This window comes from Uranotaenia lowii, chromosome 2 (genome assembly GCF_029784155.1).
Source record: "Uranotaenia lowii strain MFRU-FL chromosome 2, ASM2978415v1, whole genome shotgun sequence".
Lineage (NCBI taxonomy): Eukaryota > Metazoa > Arthropoda > Insecta > Diptera > Culicidae > Uranotaenia > Uranotaenia lowii.
The window spans coordinates 122,915,001-122,935,449 of record NC_073692.1 but is presented as its reverse complement, the minus strand read 5'-3'; the positions used below and the strand labels follow the sequence as shown (position 1 = coordinate 122,935,449).

General features: G+C 34.4%; 1 protein-coding gene across 1 annotated transcript in view; it reads right to left on the bottom strand.

The window, feature by feature from the left end:
• LOC129741820 (uncharacterized) overlaps nucleotides 1-17,260 on the bottom strand; it is a 141,813-nt gene extending 124,553 nt beyond the window's left edge. Inside the window, exon 1 of the mRNA XM_055733611.1 lies at nucleotides 17,119-17,260. Within this exon, the coding sequence (XP_055589586.1) occupies nucleotides 17,119-17,260 (142 nt within the window). The remainder of the gene's footprint in view (nucleotides 1-17,118) is intronic.
• Between the last annotated feature and the right edge of the window lie 3,189 nt (nucleotides 17,261-20,449).

Below are 20,449 nucleotides of genomic sequence, written 5' to 3'. Positions count from 1 at the left end.
CCGAATCTTTTTCCAGCTCAGAATTTTATGAGTCAAGTTTTAAAGCCCTCATTCATGTATCTATTATTGAGATTCTGTAGTTCAGGTTTAATCTTATATCACCATTTAAATAATTTTTAATCTCTATTGGTAATCAGAATTCAAATATGAATTGTAAATTGTAAAAGATCTAAATGAGACTTTTCAATTTAAGATTGCCAATTTGAAGCTTTCAATTTTATAATTTTGTGTAAGAATAATGTTAAAGAACTTTGAATTTGAATATTAAAAAAAAATTCTCTTTTTCATAGCTTAGCTTAGCTTAGCTTGATTGACTACTCACATCCACCTGTATCATTGAACCCGAAATGTTCGAATATCAATTTATACTAAATGAATTTCACGTCTGAAACAGATATTTTTAATTGTTAAATAATGATATAGTCGTTTAGCTCTGATTTTTCTACACAAAATGCATTTCGAAAACCATGATCGCAGGCGTGGCTTAGTAGAACGAATTCCACATCACCAATGGTTGCTACTCCGTGATTGATCGAGGCCATCAATTGTACAAAGGTCAAAAGAATGGTACTTGGGATTAGTAGCTCATTCTCAATGTAAAAAACTGATGTTCTCTCTTTGAACATCAATAACGGCGCCGGCCACGTCCTAGTAGTCAATAGATAGTTAGGAAAAATATAGAAATGGATGAAAGATAAAACATTGTGCTTTAGGACCGAGGTCACCTCTGCATCCTAGCAAACAATTTTGTTTTGGAGTATGGTTGGAAGGATATAATCAGGAAACACTTTTGACAAGTGTGATCTAGTTTTAAAAATTATATTTTTGAAATTGTTGTTTGATGGAAATACCTCAATTGGTACATGTACAATCTTAACTTAAAACCACATTTCTTCGTTTTCATGACACTTTTCAACACATTCAATTAACTGCCATTTTATCGCAATATTTTCACTCAAAATATCAAACCTTTTTCTTAAATGATAGAATCATATTTTTATAGAAGCAGAATTGATATTATAGTCATTTAATTAATTTCTGAGAGCTTCTTTGATCTCGGCATCATATAAGTTTTCTAGTTTGGATGGAATGTATAAGCAAATATCACAACAAGCATAGGATCAATATTTTAGTTATTAACTGGAAAAAAGAAATTTCTTCGATTGAAGAAACAATTTCGTTTATATAAATCATTTTACGCGACATAACTAATTAGAAGCCCGTAGTTTTTATAGTTTTTGAGAAATTCTAATTTTTTAACTTGTTTCAGCAAAATTAATTTGCATTTCTTTGCATTTAGAATAGAAATATTTATATCGAAAAAGTTATTTTAGGAGTGGTTTTGAATAAAGAAAACTTTTTTAACAAATAAATTTAAGATATGATGAACAATTTTGTCATGTTTTCGTGCAAAACCTAGTCAATGTTCTGATATGATTACTTAAACGTAGCAATATTACCTACTGCAACCTCTTCATAATAGCAGAAATTATTGGTAACGAATATGATGGAATAAACAAATAGTTTCATTGAATAAAATACTTTTGATTCCTTATCATATCTCACTCTTTGAAAAACCTTAACCTCCGAAGATGTGCAAAATCAATTAAAAAAAAATAGACTTAAAAAAAATTATTTTTCGTCAAATAATCACCTTAATCTTCAGAAAAAAATTGAGCCGTCTCAACGTCTCTAGATTTAAAGCACCGGTTATCATCCACCTCTATGAAGTTCTTGTGCAAAACTCTTTTAAATCAACTATAAAAGGCACAGTCAGTTTCTTTTCTTAAGCACCCTGTAACAAAAAAAAATTGACTGATTGTGCAGCAATGTTTATATTGAAACTTTAGTCTTTCATTAGAATTGGTTATATGGTAACTAAATGAACAAGAACAAAATGTATTTTCTTCAAACCTAACAAAACAATAAACTGATTCTCTCATAGAATGGCAGAAAAATAATGCAAACGCAAACGATTGTGGAAATTCTTTCAGAGATAATGCAAACCGTGCAAATAATAGCAGTTTTCGAAATTGATTTTTGCAAAACGAAATGACACAATCTACTTAAATCTCCTCCCCTTCTTCTTCTCCTAAAAACAATACTATAGAAATTTCCACTCTTTGCAGTCATACGACAGTCACCGAATGTTATTTGAAAAAATCCTGAGTGTTTGTGAATTGAAATTATCCCTGCCTCGATTGATACTACAGCTAGCATGGAAATTTTTTAAATAGGTATTCTAAAATCACCTAACGAAATATAATAGCAAACGAAAACAATAAGTGTAAAAGAATACTTAGCTGAAAAATCCTTTAAAAATGCTATGAAACGAAGAGTTCGGTCCCATGATTGGTCACTTTTCCCGGTCCAAGATGAACCATACGATTCCAACCGTCTTCAGATCAACGGCCCATCTTCCCTCCTCTAGTTGATCTGTCCAAAAATTGGTAAATTTCCAATATTCTTGATTACTTTTCCGACAAAATTAAAATTCTTGAAAAATTTGCGGAGCTTGAAAACTTGACGTCAGTTGAAGCCGCCGACTCTTAAATAAAATTTCTCTTTTTCATATTCGAAAAACTATTATCAAAAACAAGTCGCGAATGCTATAAAGATGGTAAAACGACTATAATTGAAACAAAAAAAAAATTATCAAAATGGTAAAAATGCATATGAACTCGAAAAACATTATTTAAATTTGATATAATTGCAAAACCAAATTTGAACCAGGATTTCAAAGCAGCTCTCCATTTCTAATTTCTAATGATTATTCTAAATGAAAATCAAGAATCGTGAACTGGATTCAGAATCTGAAATACGAAAAAAGGAAGACAATTTTGGTTATGGGAATTATGGAATCAGAACCTCTGAAATGTGTTAAATTTAGTTTAAAATTCAAATTCAATATTCAGACCTGCTTTGCGATGAACAAGTGAGAAAATTTTGTAAAAGTGTAGCAGAATTTTGGATTTGAAATGGATTTTTGAGGATTTGGCATAAGCTTAGGCGGCATCCATAAATTACGTAACGCAAAAATGCACTTTTCTGACCCCCTCCCCCCCGTATGTCACAAATCGTAACGTTTCGACGTACCCCCCTATGAAAATTACGTAACGCTAATAATTACCCCCCCCCCCCCTTCCCATCTTCTCATGTTTTGAAATACTGATTTTCGAAGGTAAAAAAGATTACAGAATTTTTTTTAACGTTCTTTAAAACGAAATCGATATCTATCGAAATCGCTTCTTAGTACACATTGATGATAACTCTCTGATAAAATAAATTAATTGCCATATTACAAGTTGCTCTGTGCTGGTTAACTGATGATCTACCTTGATTAATTTATGTTGTTCAAGGTGCACTACTTGTTAAGCAAAATATACTTCACTTAGTAATATTCCTCGGAATAATCAAAATTGCATTTTTTAAAATCAATTGAGAAAAATAATAAAGTTTCCGATTTAAGATTGGATTGAGTTCTTGGGGGTAAATGTACCTAACATTGGGTTTTTCAACGGTTATTCCACGGAAATCCTATACACACTTTATGGAGTCTTTCTCGGAATCTTTAAAGAGGAAAGGTTACAAACCAGTTTCAATCTTGTTGAAGCTTACAAAATTTTAACTGATTTTGGTTTGCTTATAATTCTGCAAAAAATTGCAAGACATCTAAAAAGCTGCAATTCAACTGAAATTTTTAAGGAAAAAATCGTTACGTAACGATGACTATACCTCCCCCCATCCACTATGTCACAATTCATAACGCTCGAGCTTACTCCCTCCCCCCCTAGGAGCGTTACGTAATTTATGGATGCCCCCTTATAGTATAGATGGTAACTCTTGGCTAACCTTACTCTATTATCATAAATTGGTCCTGAATTTAAAAATTTTGAATGTACTTACTTGCTGTTTTGGATCCTCATGGGAGGGGGGGGGGGGTTAAACCTAAACCCCCCCCCCGTTACTACGGCCATGTCTTGAGGTTATTTGTTAAAAACTTATGAACCAAGATAAGTAAGCGCTTATTATAAGTAGTATTCAGTAGTATGTACTCTTTACAGAAAATATGATGTTTTAAAATCGCGATACTAGGCTACCCCAGCAAACATGAAATCGTATCAGAAATGATAGCTTAAGTCGTTTACAATGGTTATGCAAATCACAATTCCAGCTTCATAGTAGAAAGATCGTATAAAATGTCCTCTGAAATCAGTTTATATCGGCTATGAGAGCTAAATTTTGCGCTCTCTTGCATTCATCTGATAAGACCGAATAAGATGTCGGATAACCCCCGATTGATTTAATATTTTTTTAAATATTAATAGAAGATTTGGCTGAAGAAAATTTCTCAGCTGCTTATTGCTTAAATAAACCATTAGCTTGTGGATTTGGCTTGTTTTTTCTAGCCGACTTTAACATTCTGATAATTATCTCTCTTAGGTCTCCCGCAGTATTATTTTGTGTGTTTCTCAGTTTTTAAGCAACGTTTTGTTAATCTTGTTAACTTTTTAAAGGTTATGAGTTTTACTTGCTTTATACATATTTAGTAAAAATATTTTTTTCGACCTACTTCATTCAAACTTTAGCTAGTTTTTAATTAAATAGTCCAACAATATTTCCAATAGCGTTAATCAATGCATAAGGTTATTTTAACTTTAAATTTACTAAACAAATATGCAAATTGAATAATTTCAACACTTCTTTGAAAAAAAAAACATTCTTCAGAACGTTCAAACCGCAATTTGTGGTTTGAAACTGGAAATTAAAATTTCTTCCTAATGGGCGCCGCTAATCTAAAAGAATAGCTGTATGAAATGCAAGATTTTTCAACTTCCTGCAGCGATCCCTGCAAATGGCCGCTACAGAATAAAAGGGTCATCTTCGGTCGGGGAACAGGAAATATGCAAAACATCGGAGCAAGAAATAGGAAAAATGAAGAAAAACGATCTAAATACCACAGCCACGTCCCTAAAACCGGAACCAAATTAGCTGCAGGGCGTGACTTTCGCTGATTTAATTTCTGTCCCAAGTTTTCCCGGAGCTTCGCTGCTGTGTTGTGCTGAATGGAGGAAAAAGAAGAAACGGGGAGGGTTTTTTTTTCTTTGACCGCGCGCGTGGCTTTGCAACAACGATGACCGAGACGCAAATTGATGGTGACTCTAATTTGAGAATTCGGGAAAAATTTGCCAGAGTAATTTTCTCGCCCGCACAATGATGGACGAGCAGTTTCGGGAAGGGTCCCGGTTGGATTTGAATTTCTGCTTTTTTTTCTTTCATTTTATTATAAGGAGGAAAAATCCGGCTTGGAGAAAGGGTTTTTTCAGATTTTTTTTTTATCAATAATGATGGCAAATGATAAAACGCTTTAGCGTTAAATTATGCGATTTGCATTCTTCATGTGACTATTAAAAAGATAAAAATGGGATTCGAATTTATCATAAGAAAAAAAAATTGGTCGTACACCCAGGCGGCGGAACGTGGAACACGAAATAAGTTCAGTGTTAGTTAATTTATTCAATATGAAGTGCAATAATTAACCATTGAAAAATTGAAACTCTGATATAGACAATTCAATGATAAAAGTAATTTGTAATTTATTTTAAACATTTGGCACTGAAAAAAAAATCCTATCAATGATACTTTGAAAAACTGACTCTCTCTTTTTCGGCAACTACAAGACTAAATACTACAAATTCGAAATAAAGTTGATTTTCTACTTTTTTCACTCGTTGCCACATTTTGCTTAATTTTCGAGCCCAACTGGAAAATCTGGAATCTGGAAAAATCTTGTTGCAAGGCAAAAGTCAAAATTAATTTTAATTTATTCTGCATTTATTCGGCAATAAACATGAAAATCATTATAGAATTTTCAGCACAAATACTTAAACTTGAAAATGTGTACATCGAAATTCATTCAAAGTTATGTTGAAAACAAATTCTTCGTTTGTTTGTCATTTGTTGGTGGTCATAGAAAAGAAGTTAATTACTATCGATTCAATGAAATACAATCAAAAGTATCAGCATTGCTTGATAGGTGTCATCAATTTCAAACATATATTTATTAAAATTTTAAATCTCAATTTTAGTTCTATTCAAAGTTAAGAAGAATTTACGGGTCTCGAACTTTCACAGAAATAAAAAAAAATCTAACAAATTAAGTGGAATCAATTAATTATAATTTTATCTATTGCAAAGCACAGTTGAATTTTTGATTTGATTGCTTTAAATATCTTCTTCTATTATATAAAATTCTCTTGTAACGGTGTTTGTAGTACTACTCCTCCGAAATGACCCAAATGATTCGAATGAAATTATTTTTAGAATATTCTGTAGCCATGCGAATCGGTTTATATCGAATAAAAACAACACAAAGTCGCATTAATTGTCCGTAATAATTAAATTTGTAGTTTTTTGAATGAAATAAAAGTCATGGCTTCCATTTTTTGAGATTTTTTTTTTCCTTTGAGCGGTTTGTTTTTCGTCTCCAAGGTCGAGGCGTCGCGAGCAGACGTCGTTAGAAGATAGTAACCATGGCATAGCATACTGATCAGTGAGAATATTTTGGCGCGTATTTCTCAACCAAGCATATTTTCAATGCAAGGGGTGGCGATATGAAGCCTTGATGTGTTTTTTTTGTGCTTGATTCCTAGCTCATTTCTACAGCACATGATTATGAATGACGCCTAGATGTGACTCAGGTTGACATTTTGCTGATCGAATGAAACATATAATATTTGTTTTGCGAAAATCATTATTAGCGATTTTCTTTTCTTCGAGGGTTTGTTTTTCTTCTGCATGGGCGAAGCGTCGCTAGCAAACGTCGTTGCAAGATAATAGTAACCAACCCGATCAGGAGGGAAAATCAAAATTATATCAAGATGAGATATTTTGATACTGATTTTTTTTCTATCTAAATGAGTTATAATTCAGTACTCGTAGGATGTTAAAATATCTCAAATTATATCAAAAAATCTAAACGATCATAGCTAAATTATATCAGTTTTTGATATGCTCCGATCAAGATTATATCTGGTTCAGATAGCATAGTTTGATATTAGGCAGAGCAAATCCTATCAAAATTATAACTTATCAAGATATGAATGCTTCCAGAAAAATTTCTAGTGGAATGTCACTAACCTACACTATTTGCTAAAATCATACTCCATTTTTGGTACCCCAAAATATTGATTCAATTTTATGAATCTGCTGAGCGAAACTCCTTAAAGTACGGTTTGGGCCGTTGACTTCGATGTCCGTGTTTCATGGAAAGTTCTATGCATATCAAAATATGATACGGTTATAATATATTATAACAATTTGAAACAAATTCTTGATCGTTGAAAGTGAGTTAAATCCTATTTAAGAATGCCAATCAAAATAAGATATAACCAAGATTCAAGAAACTAAGAGTGGATAATTATGAGAACAATATTCTAACTGAAAAAGATATAAATATTTCGTTGAGATATGTTTAAGTTCTAATTTTGATATGCTCTCCTAATCGGGAAAGCATACTGTTCATTAATCGCTGGAAAAAATTTAAAAATTAGGCGCCTATTTCTCAACCAAGTATATTTCTTATGCACGTGGGGGCGATATGCAACCTAGATGTGTTTTTTTTCTTGCTTATTTGTACACAACACATGGTAATTAATGACGCCTAGATGTGACACGGATTGATATTTTATCGATCCAACCAACTTGGTCATTCGTCCTCTCAACAAGAGTCTGTTCTTTGAAATAGATTAGATAGGATTGAAGTTTGAAAAGGCCGAATGAACTATTTGATTTTTTGCAAACGTAAATTGAAGTTATCAATAAAATAATCTACTTTTTAATAACAAAAAGTGAGGATATGCATTTTCCGGAAGAATTTTCAATTAAGAAAGTAGACTAGAGCAAGTGTAAACTATCAACTTTTACAAAAAATGTATACATTATTTCTTCATCTAAAAATTGTTGGGCCCAAAAAAAAAACAGATTAAATAAACTTCAATCTTTTTTAAAAATCATCCACCAAAAAACTTTTTACACGTTTACTGTTTGGTTACACACAATTAAAGTACAAACTTAACAGGAAAAATTAAGTTTTTGTTTTACATATTTTGGCTATATAGAAGAGACTTTTGATTCACTTTTTTGTTGAAAAGCTTTTTTGTGATTGATATTCCAGGGGCAGCAGATTTTTATGATGAATTTTTAATATCACCTAAAAGTGTTAATTAAGTGAAAGTGATATTAATTCCTGTAATTTCTTAGGTGGAGTAAGTGAAAACGCGCCATTTAGCTATGAAACATTTACAATTTAAGAATTTTATCTTCAAAATAGCCAGAAAGGATATCCCGAGTGTTGAATCTGAAGCTGATATTCAAAATTATTATAAAGGTCTTTGTAAATCAAGGTATTTTGGTTGAACAGCATTCAGTGAAATTGAAGTACCAAGCATTAATGTATTCCGGAGAAAAACTTAGGATATAGCATTGAAAGTTGATAAAACAGACAATCAAGAACAAGTATTAAATTAATTTTAAAGTCTTTTCACTGACGCATCTGAAAAAGACCAATGTGTTTTCACTTGCCTTCAATAAATGGGACAAATGTATACTTCGATATTTCTTTTTGTCAACATAACTTATATTTTTTTTGAAAATATTACTTTTTCCAGAGAATATGAAAGTTGAACTGTGGTGATATTCGTTAGGATTTGACCGGTGTTTCATTTCCAGTGTTCGGCATTAAAGCGCTAATCGCTAATTTGTCTGCTCCGTTTTTGTTAGATAATTATCGTTTTCATTTATTTTTTCACTAAACTTTTGTACCAGCAGATAGACAAACGTCACCACAAGTAATCAGTCAAGGAAAAATGCTGATACATGCATTTTTCTAGCGTCTGGCGTTAAATCGCTAATCGCTAATTAGTCCGCTACTTTTTTGTCGACGAATTTATTTTCTTACGGAATTTCAGTTGAATAAAAAGGATAAGCAAACTTTTCTAGGTGCAATTATTCAAGAAGGAATGCTGATAAATGTTATTTTCTATATATTAATGGAGTTTTTTGAGCTGTAAGTTCTCCAGAAATAAAGTTAAAAAATAAATATTAAAACAAAAATGTAGCGGACTAACTAGCGAATAGCGTTTTAATGCCGACCTCTGCATTTTTTGAAAATAAAGATTTACAGTAAAAAAGACACATAATTTTTATTATGGTTTTGTTTATATGATAATTTCCAGGAAACAAAATGAACTCATGAAACCATCGAAGCCTGAGCAGATAATTTTTTTTCGATCTATTAAATTAAAAAAAATCTGCTTTTCAATTAAATTTTATAAAATCTTAAAAATATAGCGTAATCCTTAATGAAATCGCAGATCACCACCAACAATGTTCAGGAAATTTTGAAATCAGAACTGCTTCAATTAAAATCTTTAAAATAATGGGTGAATATATCTAAACATATGTTTTCCTCTTTTCAAAACCAATCGTTTCTTTGATTCATTGGGTTAAAGTTCAAAGGAATTAATTTGCATTTTTTGCTTGAATAAAAAAAAAAGAATTTGCAATACACAAAATCACCAGATTTAATGCCATGACAAGTGCTGTTGGGAACACTTTAAGTTGAAATATGTAAAGTCTATAACTTAAGTATCCGGCGAAACTTTTTGGAAATGATTTTGATGAAAATATGGATTTTAATTCAAACTGCTTCGAAGCATGAGGATGGTGAATAATAAGCTGTTTGAAAATGGTTTGTAAAAAATCTTTTCTTATGTGTTTCATTTCTACAGTTCTAAAAAATACACCATCCAAAGCTAATTGGGAGCTGAAAGCGCTGTGTTAGGCAAAATATTCGGCAAATACTCCAAAAAATGTCCCGATATTAAAAACAATATAACGAAACGAAATAAATCTACTGAATGGAATACAGCAAATGAAACATACAAATTATCAACAAACAGTTATTCATTGAACAAGTTACAAAAATTGGATTTTCAAAGACCCGTTAAGTTTAAATTCTTTGGTTTAATTTTGATAGAATTGAACAGGACGATTCGAGTAAAGGAAAAGAAGGGAAATGTAAAGAAATCTAGGAAAAATATAAAATAAACGCCAAATGGTAAGACGAAGTTTACCGGGTCTGCTAGTCTTTTTATATAATATTATAAGCAATCAAAATTTAGAAAAAAAATCTTGCAGAAATAAAACAGACTTTTGTCTCTTTATCTTTCCAAAAAATCTATAATTGATTTACAGATAACTCCTTTTAACACACATTTTGCTAATCGCAGATTCTCTTGCTCAGCAAAACATTATTCAGGCGATATATTTTTAAGACCTTCAATCAGCGCCATCCAAGTTGAATCCTTTTAATACCTTTTAACCAAAATAAACTAACAAAACAAAAACCAGAAGCTCTCAACGGCTCAAGTGGATGGTAGGGACCATTTTGAAAACCACTGATAAAAATGAATAAAATACATATACTAACAAAAAATATATGATTCAGAAAAGAATTTAACTCCATTTCAACAGTAATTTCGATATCAAACATATCAAACTAAATTCAGTATAAAAACTTAAAATCAAAAATGAAAAATCAACATTTAAGAAACAAAATTTAAATCAAGATGAGAGACTAACTTGATTCAGAATCAAATGTGGAAATAACATAAAAATTTAACATTCAATTCTGCAGATCAGAGACTTTATTTATATAAAAACATTTTGTAAAATGTGGAAAATGTAATAAAAATCAAATGTAAAGTGACAATTTCGAATAAAAATGAACGGAATATATACAGTGAGTTTCAGAATCACGTATAAGAATCGGATTCACCATATAAATACAGTAGAACATCGCTTACCCCAAGTTATCTGGAACGGACCACCTCGCATAAGTGAACCTCGGATTACACGATAAACATGAAAAAAACCCTATCCCTTTGCTCTGTTTTGCATATCGTCCAGACGCAAAGCTCAGTAAATACACTGCCTTGGATATGTTATTCAATCGACGATTTCTTCAAGTTTAAACTTAAACTAACGAAAATATCGATTAAATAGCCTAACAATAAATCATGGTGAAAAAAGCACGAAAATGCGTTTTTCTAAACTATTTGAAAAATCAAAGGGATTAAAGGGTAAAAAAGTCATATCACAGATTCTGAAACGTGCGGTGGCTATCACAGCCTTTAATTGGTTCCTCGCTAAAACTCATAAAAAACAGGTCTAATTTAGATCAAACTTTTCAAGTCCAAACTCGGGTTTTCAGTTTTTTTTTAAGTTTTTAAAAATACTCCTTTATTTTAAACGTATTGAGGTGAAATTGGCCTTCATTCGATTCTTCGTTAAAAGTAAAATTTAAAAAAAACTTATTTGGCTAATAATATCAAGTAAAAACATGCCTTTTAGAGATAAGAGAGTGAAACAGTCATATCTCCATTTTCTAAGACGTGTGATGGATCAAATTGTCTTCATTCAATTACTCGAAAAAAAAACTACACATTAGTCTGATATAAATTTTTAAAATTCCTTAGATACATTTTCCTAAATAATTTGGAAAATCTGAGGGAAATTAGGGAAAACAGAAACATTTCAATCATCCGAATGATGCGATTGCTTAAACAGTTTTTATTTGATTCTTCAGAAATTTTTTTTTTAACAGTATTAACAGTGAATAGTTAAAGGAAAAAATCGGCCATAACTCCATTTTTCAGAATGAGCGGTGACTCAAACAGCCTTTATTTTGTTCCTGGGATAAATACACATGAGATAAGTATCAGTTTGTTAAAAAATTTCAAGTCCGAAGAAGCTGTTTCATCTGAATTAATTGAAAATTTAAGGTTATTGAGGAAGAATCAGCCATTACTTATTTTTGCGGTGGCTCAATTTACCTTCGTTCAACTACTCGAAAAAATCACAAAAAAATGATCACATTTGATTCAAAACTTTCAAGTTGAAGTTCAACATGTTTTAATTCTGACCTTTTGAAAAATGTTGATGGTAAAAACAACCATATTTTCTTGGCCCAAACAGCCTTCACTTTATTCATCGAGAAATACACACCAGATAAGTTTTATTTGGTTCAATGATTTTTTCTGCATTATTTGAAAACTGTAGGGGAATTGGGGTTAAAAGATATTAAATCTTCGATGGTGAGCTCGTACGGCCTCTGGAACTATGCCAATCAATCTTTCGAAAATTTTCACTTTCAATCGTGTATGAAAAAAAAAACACGATTTTCAAGCGAAGCCAAAGAATCGCAATTTTTATTATAATGTACCTTCTTTGAAATAAGCCATGAGAATATGTTTAATTTATTTTGGTGCCTCCTTGACAATACCCTTTAAGTACTTTTTTTTTTTTGAAAATTCAAAACTTTAAATTTTAATGGGCCTTTTTTACTGATATCTTTATTTTGGGTTTTTTTTTTTTTATTTTTCAACCTTGATGACTCTTTTTTTTTAAGCAGAAATGTTGCAAAAATATTTTTTTGCGAAGGACATGGGAAATGCCTAGACTTAAAGTAAACATAAGTAAACCTCAAGTTTAAATATCCTTAATTATCTTCCAGAAGATCAAAATAATGAATGTTTTGGAAATTTTTTCAACCTTTTTAATTATTTTTTAAGCCTTCTTATTTTATGCAAATTCATGTTTGTCTCTGTATGTTTAAAAGTTCACGAACTCAAACTTGCATATTTTAAGTGCCCTTGGAGAGTATAAGTTATTTTGTACTTATACTCTCCATGGGCATTTATAATTTGCAAGTTAATTCTGATGAAACATGCTTTTCATATATATGATTTGGCTATTTTCATCAGTAAAAATCAGTATTTTTTTAACTTATATCCCTTTTTTTATTTAGTATCAGTGACAATCCGGAATCAGCCATAACCTCGAAAATAAATTCGTTTTTTACTTCTCAGTGATGCCATGTGGTTATAAGTATGATCTGTAGGTATGTGCTTGCATTTTTCTATTATTCAAACCAGAGTTCAATTCAATTTGAAGCAATAACCATAGGTAATCATGAAGAAAAAAGTAAAATTTCATAACGGTTCGATTTCGTTTGCTTCTCGCAAAATTTTAAGAAATGATTTCATGATAAATAAAATTAATTCCGGAATGGTTCAAATAACTTGCTACATTGTCATCACGATTAGAACAATCATGACTGAAATTTTGGCAGCTAGGAAGCGACTCGTACAGTCATGTGTAATCGAAATCAGTTCACTTGACACCATTTAGCATCATAAACTAGGCGAGGCAAATTGAAATTCGCTGCACCATTTTTGAAGAACTTTTCAATGTTTGGACAAAAAACTGAGCAGTTTTTGAAAAGATTTGTAATCGTTAAAGTTAAAAATTCATGCCGGAGCCAAACGAATTCAATAAAGCTATTGTTTCAAGATCGCCCTTTTCAAAAAACGATTTCGATCGCTTGTACTTTGAGGGTAGGGCTGAGGCCTTTCGCTAAAGTGGTGTTCATGTAAAACTTTCAACATATTCTAATAGTTTGCGTTTCGATCAAATGGGAAAAAGGTGGCAAAACACATTCATCATTTTTAATTTTTAACAGCTTTTCAGTGGGAAATTAAATTTAATTTTTTTTAGTACACTTATCTGATTGAACATATGATCTACATTCCTTATAGATACTCGATTGGGCTATAATGATCAGTTTTCTTCCTTGGAAAACAGTGTGTGTTACTTACAATTAATGCAAATTTGTAAATGTTTTTTGCTCGCAATGATCGAAATATTTTCACATGCTGGTTTTTACCAAAACTGCACTTCACAGGCTACATGCGTTTTGAATTTAGAATACAGTGCGAATTTGATATACACCAGTGAACCCAGAAATTTTTAATGTTTTTCCCCAGGTGGCCTCAAAATCTCATCTTTCAATCAGCTATTGTTATAACTGATTAACAACATTTTGAGGGTAGGTTCTTTTACTCATCTTGCTCAACAATGTTCCAGTGACGAAAGACTTTATCCAATTTATCGATGAACGACCTTTGCTCAGGTTCAACTTTTCCTACAGCAGTGCCATCAACTTGAAGAAAAATATGGCAAAATTTTATAAACTGATTTCGTACTAAGGTACCATTTGGCCGAAGGTGAGCTCTCCATTGTCATATTTTATGTTCAACCGGGAGTCGATTTTCTCCTTAGAGCAAACATCTGAGTTGGTACAACACCTTGGCATTGTGTCGTCAGCATCATCATCAGCACCATCGACATCGTCGTCATTTTCATTATCAAGGTGTCGTCGGTTTTCAGCTCAATGTTGCCCCGGGCTTCAAGACGCTTCCAATTTTCAGATACCAAGCCAACCCAAACAAGTTTCAATGGCGTTTAACCAACGATACGTATCCTTAGTACTACCTTTCACAACTTCTTGGGTCTCCGGTCTCTTTTTTTTTTTGTTATTATTTTCAAGCGGTGTTTTGTTGTTTAGGTACAATGTTCCAACATTGAAGCAGCTTGTCCGGATAGAGTACCCATTCCCTACTTCCGGCGAAGAACATTCTTCGTGAAAGGTGTGCTCGGTTTGCTAGAAGCAAGAGAATTTTTGGAAAGTTTTCTTAAAGGAGTTGGGAAAGTTGCTAAGAAAGAATTCGGAGTGGTTCCCGTTAATGTATCGTTCCATATCTTTCTACACAAACACAAAAAATAACATGAGCTTCGGAATTAATTGCTCTTCAATGATACTCTTAAATTTAATTTCTTTTTAACTTTGAATTAATTATTTGATATCAAATAGAGCTAAGTCATATTTCTGAAACCTAAGAAAATTGAGTAAGAAATCAATTGTTCAGGATTGCCCCTGATGGCAGGGATCGATAGCATCAGATTTGCTTTGATGAATTAATAACGCACTCATTCTTAAAAACATTACAAACTTAAGTGGACTGTATTTTACTTCGATAGCTTAAACTACTAACAATTATAGACCGACAAACACAAACTATGGTCCCTTTTGGACCTCTGACTCTGGCCATTCTGGCCCCTGACACTGGCCCCAAGGGCTGCTTGCTTGTTACCGTGATCCGTCTTCGCTGGTGGTTGGCTGAGAAAAGAGGCCGAGCCTTGGGCTGGATTTGGCTGAACCTTTCGGAAAACCCGAGGCCCGAGGAAAACCGATGATATTTTGGCGCGCAACGCCAACCGTTAATGCTAGCAGCATGGCGATGCTGCTACTGAGCCTTTTCTATTATAAGGGTGGTTCAATTGAGCTCGTTCGTTCCAGAACATTTATTGTTTTTTTCAGGGAGCAACAACATCTTGTAAAGTTTAAATTATAACTTTCTTGAATCTTTATAACCGTACTTTTGTTAGTTTGCTACAGTGTTGTCAGTTTATTTTTAGCTAGTTCTAGATAATTATTATTGTAAGTTTTTAAATTTAGCAGAAATTTGATGTTTCTTTTCTGAAATTATTGATTATAATTTTTTTTTATTGAAAGGTTTGAAAATATATTAATTTTTGAAAGCATCTTCACACATCTAAGCTCAAAAATATAAATCCGTTTCAAATTGATATCAAACTATTGCTTAAGAATTTGCCAGGTTTTGCTTTAACAGCATAAGCAAGAGACTTCAATTACCGTTCAATTTTCCTGGCATTGATCATTGATGACCGTTCAAATCTTCAATTTGATTCGATTCCTGATAATCAATTTTTGGTTGTTTTAGCATTTACGGAAATTATTCGATCTTTCAAAGCAGCGTGCCTAATTTGTGAGATAAAATTGGTACAAATTTTGGAATGAGATGAATATGTTCATAAAAATTTTGATCTAACTAATAAAACGATTCGATGCAGCTCTATACATTTTGTAGGTACCGTAAAACGGGGTAAGATGAATCACTTTTTTCAATATTATTCGGTTATTTTTCTGATAAGGGGAATGTGGCATGTTTCATATTTTTGAAACCAGTACTGGACTTCTATGCACGTAATGCAGAAAATAATTTGACTTCTTTAAGTTCGATTTAAAAATAGATTTCGTTTTTGTTTTGAATTTGATGCTTTGGGGTATAATAGATCAGTCTTCATTTTTACGGTTTTAACGAGTTTTCTTGATAATAAAGGATACAAAACACCTTCATAATATATACAAATGCTAGTTTATAAATAACTAAGACAGTTCGGAACAAACTCAAATAATATAAAATTGTTGAACTAACGGTTTTCGGAAGAAGTATTCCGGCAGCAGAAGAATCGCTGCACCGTCAACGAACCAAAATAGTCTGTTTTGGTTCTATGTTTGTTTTTTTGTTCAATTCGTCTATTGAGAACAATAGCGATTGATCATTGATGGTTGCTGATGACAGCTGGTGATGATGTACACGGTACAAATGTTTACATCATCACACTGTGAACAAATATTACTCAAACTGTGGTTAGCAGTCACACTGCAGTGTTGGCAGGCAGAAATGAGTAGAAGTATGAAAGTACTCATTCAAAAAAAAAAATTTTTTTTTGTTTCGTTTATAGTCGTTTTACCATCTTTATGGCATTCGCGACTTTATCAACGTTACAGTTGACGGATCGTTATTGAAAAACTTATCCGGTACAACTGTGTTCGATATTTACTCTTGGGCTCGAACTCACGGACATCGGCTCAGGAGACAACAGACTTGCCAACTGAGCTATATCACTAGCCACACTCATTCAAAAATGAATACTTTCCCGGTTAGGGAAAATGAGAATTGAAAAGTGACAATAAGCTATTGCTAATGAATATAGTTATATTCTAATGACATTACAGAAGAAACCGAATAAAGATTAACTCTATTCCACCACTGAAATCTGCGTTGAATTATTTATTTCAACAGGTTATGGGCCCAGATACGTCTGGATTGGAAACTGGAGAGTTAGTGAGAGGGGTACTCTCAAGTAAATCAGCCTTGCGGTTAGCAAGTGCTCAAGTAGCCATCTCAGAGGGACCAACCAGCCAACGGACGAGCGAAAGAACCACCGAGGAAGGCCATCCAGCAGCCAGAGGATCGCCAAAGGTCGAATCCGGGGAGGTTCACGGATCAAGAGGGTTACTCTCGATGCCGTCACGAGCCACTTTGCGGTTAGCAAGTGTGAGCTCACGACCGAAGGCCGGGAGGAGTTCCAGGATCCGCAACCGAGATGATTCAGCGCGAAGGTCGGTAGGTCCACCGCAGTGCAATTGGGTGGAACTGATAGCCGAGAGGGTTATTCTCGTGCTTTGGCTGTGCGCTGCGGTCAGCATACAGAAGCTGATCCAATCACAGCTGAGCACCGGCGCGGAAGATCGTCAGCGCAGAGTCCATGAGATACTCTGGGTCAGCCAGATGGTGCCACTGGAGTTCGAGGCTGCGAAGTCGGGTTCCGAGAGGGTTACTCTTGATGTCGTCTTGATGACGTTCAAGAGGAGGACTCTCGGGATCTGCAATCAAAATGAGCCAACGTCGAAAGCTACAGATCCAGCCTGGATCGGAATTTGGAATAAGCTGCGTGTCGGGATGTGGAGTTGTGCTGCAGTCAGCACGCGTGACCTCATCCAAGCCTGCAGTTTAATTTTTCTGTGGCTTTGGAGATGTTTTGGGCGACGGTTAGTTGCCAGCAACTTCAGCAACGCATCAGAGCCAGATAGTGCTCATGCTGCTGAACGTTGCTCTCCGGCTTTTTGGAGCGCTCGAAGCGTTGAAGCAGCGAAACGAAAGTGTGTGAAGCTGCAATTGAGGAAATCGTTCTCGTGCTTTTTAGTTGCGCTGTGGTAAGCATGCGCGAGCTTGTCTTCGATGTTTGGAAGCTGTTTCGGATGCTGCGGAGGAGGTGGTTCAGGCGACGGTTAGTTGCCAGCCATTTCAACCACTTCTTGATTTTTGTGGCATTTAGGATGAGTTTAGCCAAAATCGATCGAAGTCTGGCTAATTCTCGGTGCTACCGAGAGAGGGCTTTGTTAGCTATAAGAGGTTGCTTTTGTAGGGTTACCAGAAAACAACATGGACGACACTCTGTTCGATCGCATGCTGAGGTTATCAGCCACCGGAATTAACGAATCATCGATTCCGATGCCAGTCAGCGTAAGGCGCGAGACGAGAGCGACTACGAGAGTAGCGATGACGAAGATGACGATGATGATCAAGATTCCGTCAATTCAGTACCGACTCTGAGAAGCAGTCAGCGAATCAGAGAAGCTTTGTAGCTACGTGGCTAACGTAGCTGCTAGTTATAATGAGGAGGTGCCTCAAATCATAAGCGAGCTGAAGCGCCACCAAACCAGTCTTATGTAAGACAGCTCTCGAAAACTTGATGGCAGCCCTGGAGAAGTTTGCGGCATGGGAGGCGGTTGGCTTACCCCAGGTCACAGGTTTCGTGAAATGAACGTTCACTGGACGAAGATGAACAATGGTGAGGTTATCATCGAACAGCCGTTCAAAGAAATGATCGGTTGTTCGCAGTATCTGGCGATATCATCGAGACCAGATATTTGTACAACGGTTAGCGCACTATTCCAATACCAGGCCAGTCTGGCTGATCGCCACTGACGAGGCCTGCAGCGTATTCTGCGATACCATCGACGTATGACCTTTATGGCGTTGGTATACCGCGGATATGCTAACTCGGATCCATTTCGAGAATCTTATTTCGTGGTCAACGAAACGTCATCGATTGGAGCCTTGTGCTATTTATGCGGTGAAGGAAGGTGAACGGAAGTACCTTTAATTTTCGCCGTTGGTTTTCCTCCTTTTTAATTTCGGATGTCCTCACTTTAGTTTTCTTTTCAGGTTCGTCATCGAGTTTTCCCCAGGTAAGTACACAGGTAAGTATTCGTCTTTTCCTTTTTCAGCACCGGTAAGTTTATTCGCACTAAGTTTCTTTAATCACTACATTAATTTATTTACTATATACTTTCCTTAATTATTATTACTTTACTATTTACATTTACAAGTTTTTTCACTTTTTAATTTTCAATAAATTTGTTCTGATGATCTGCTCTGCTGCGCTGGTTTGTTTTGGTTCAATGTTGACTGCACGGCCGCCACTGTCGGAAAAAGAGGCCACGCGTTTTCCTACAGGGCCTTTCATAGTGGGCCTGATGAAAAGAGCGGAAATTAATCTTTGTCGTTTTCCTCGCAGCCCACTGCTGCTAACGCCTTTGGTCTGACAGCATGCCCCAGTGGAAAAACGATGGAAATTCACTGGACTGCTTCGCTTCCCAAGACCAGATAGCGCCACTATATTCGTGCAGATTTTTTTCCGTGTGCATCGAACAACCTACAACACCCATGCACCCAGTACCTGGAAGAGGCGCGGACCCATCAGCAGATGAAGCATCTGGACGTGAAGTATGCATTCATCAGGGAGATCGTAAGAGGCGGTCAGCTATCTTTGCGACACATCTCTACTGAGGATCAGCCAGCTGATGCGTTCACGGAGGCGTTACCAAGAGCGAGGCACGCAAAGCTGTTCAGCATTCTCAATTAACGAATTGAGGGGAGGTGTTGAACTTACGGTTTTCGGGAGAAGTATTCCGGCAGCAGAAGAATCTGCTGCACCGTCGACGAACCAAAATAGTTTGTTTTGGTTCTCCGTTTATTTTTGTTCAATTCGTCTTTTAAGAACAATAGCGATCGATCATTGATGATTGCTGATGGCAGCTGGTGATGATGTTGAACGGTACAAATGTTTACATCATCACACTGTGAACCAATATTACTCAAACTGTGGTTAGCAGTCACATTGCAGTGTTGGTAGGCAGAAATGAGTAGAAGTATGAAAGTACTCATTTCTCAATTGAGAAATGAGTACTTTCCCGGTTAGGGAATATAAGAAGTGAAAAGTGACAATAAGCTATCGCTAATGAATCGAACTATAACTTATAATAATATAATGAATAAGAATATAACTTCTAATGACATCACAGACGAAGCCGAATAAAGATTAACTCTATTCCACCACTGAAACCTGCGTTGAGTTATTCATTTCAACAAAAATTAATCATGAAACTCTACAAAACTTATCACAACAATTTCGGTGGATCAAAGGTTCTAAATTTGTAACGATTGGTCCAGTGAGTTCTGAAATATCTATACAATGCGGAATTTCGGTGTTTCTTGTTTAAGATTTCTTCTACATATTTTCAGGATATTGAAATTTTTTCCTGTTAACTGAAGTTAGTTTCATAAAAAAAGTGTTTAAGTCTGTTTAAGATACTTCAAAATTTTAAATCAGTTGTAGATATATCTCCAAACTGCGTACCATAAAATCTGAAACGAGAATACAGTTACCAAACTTGCTGTAATTAAAAGCGCAAAGAAAGAAAAACTCGTTATTTCTCCTTTCCGCTCAAAATCAACCGAAGAAAAAGAAGGTTAGGTACCAAAAGAAATCACATCTACTGTTCCAGAAACCACACTGCTCGGAACAAGAAATCTGGACAAAGTCTTGTTTT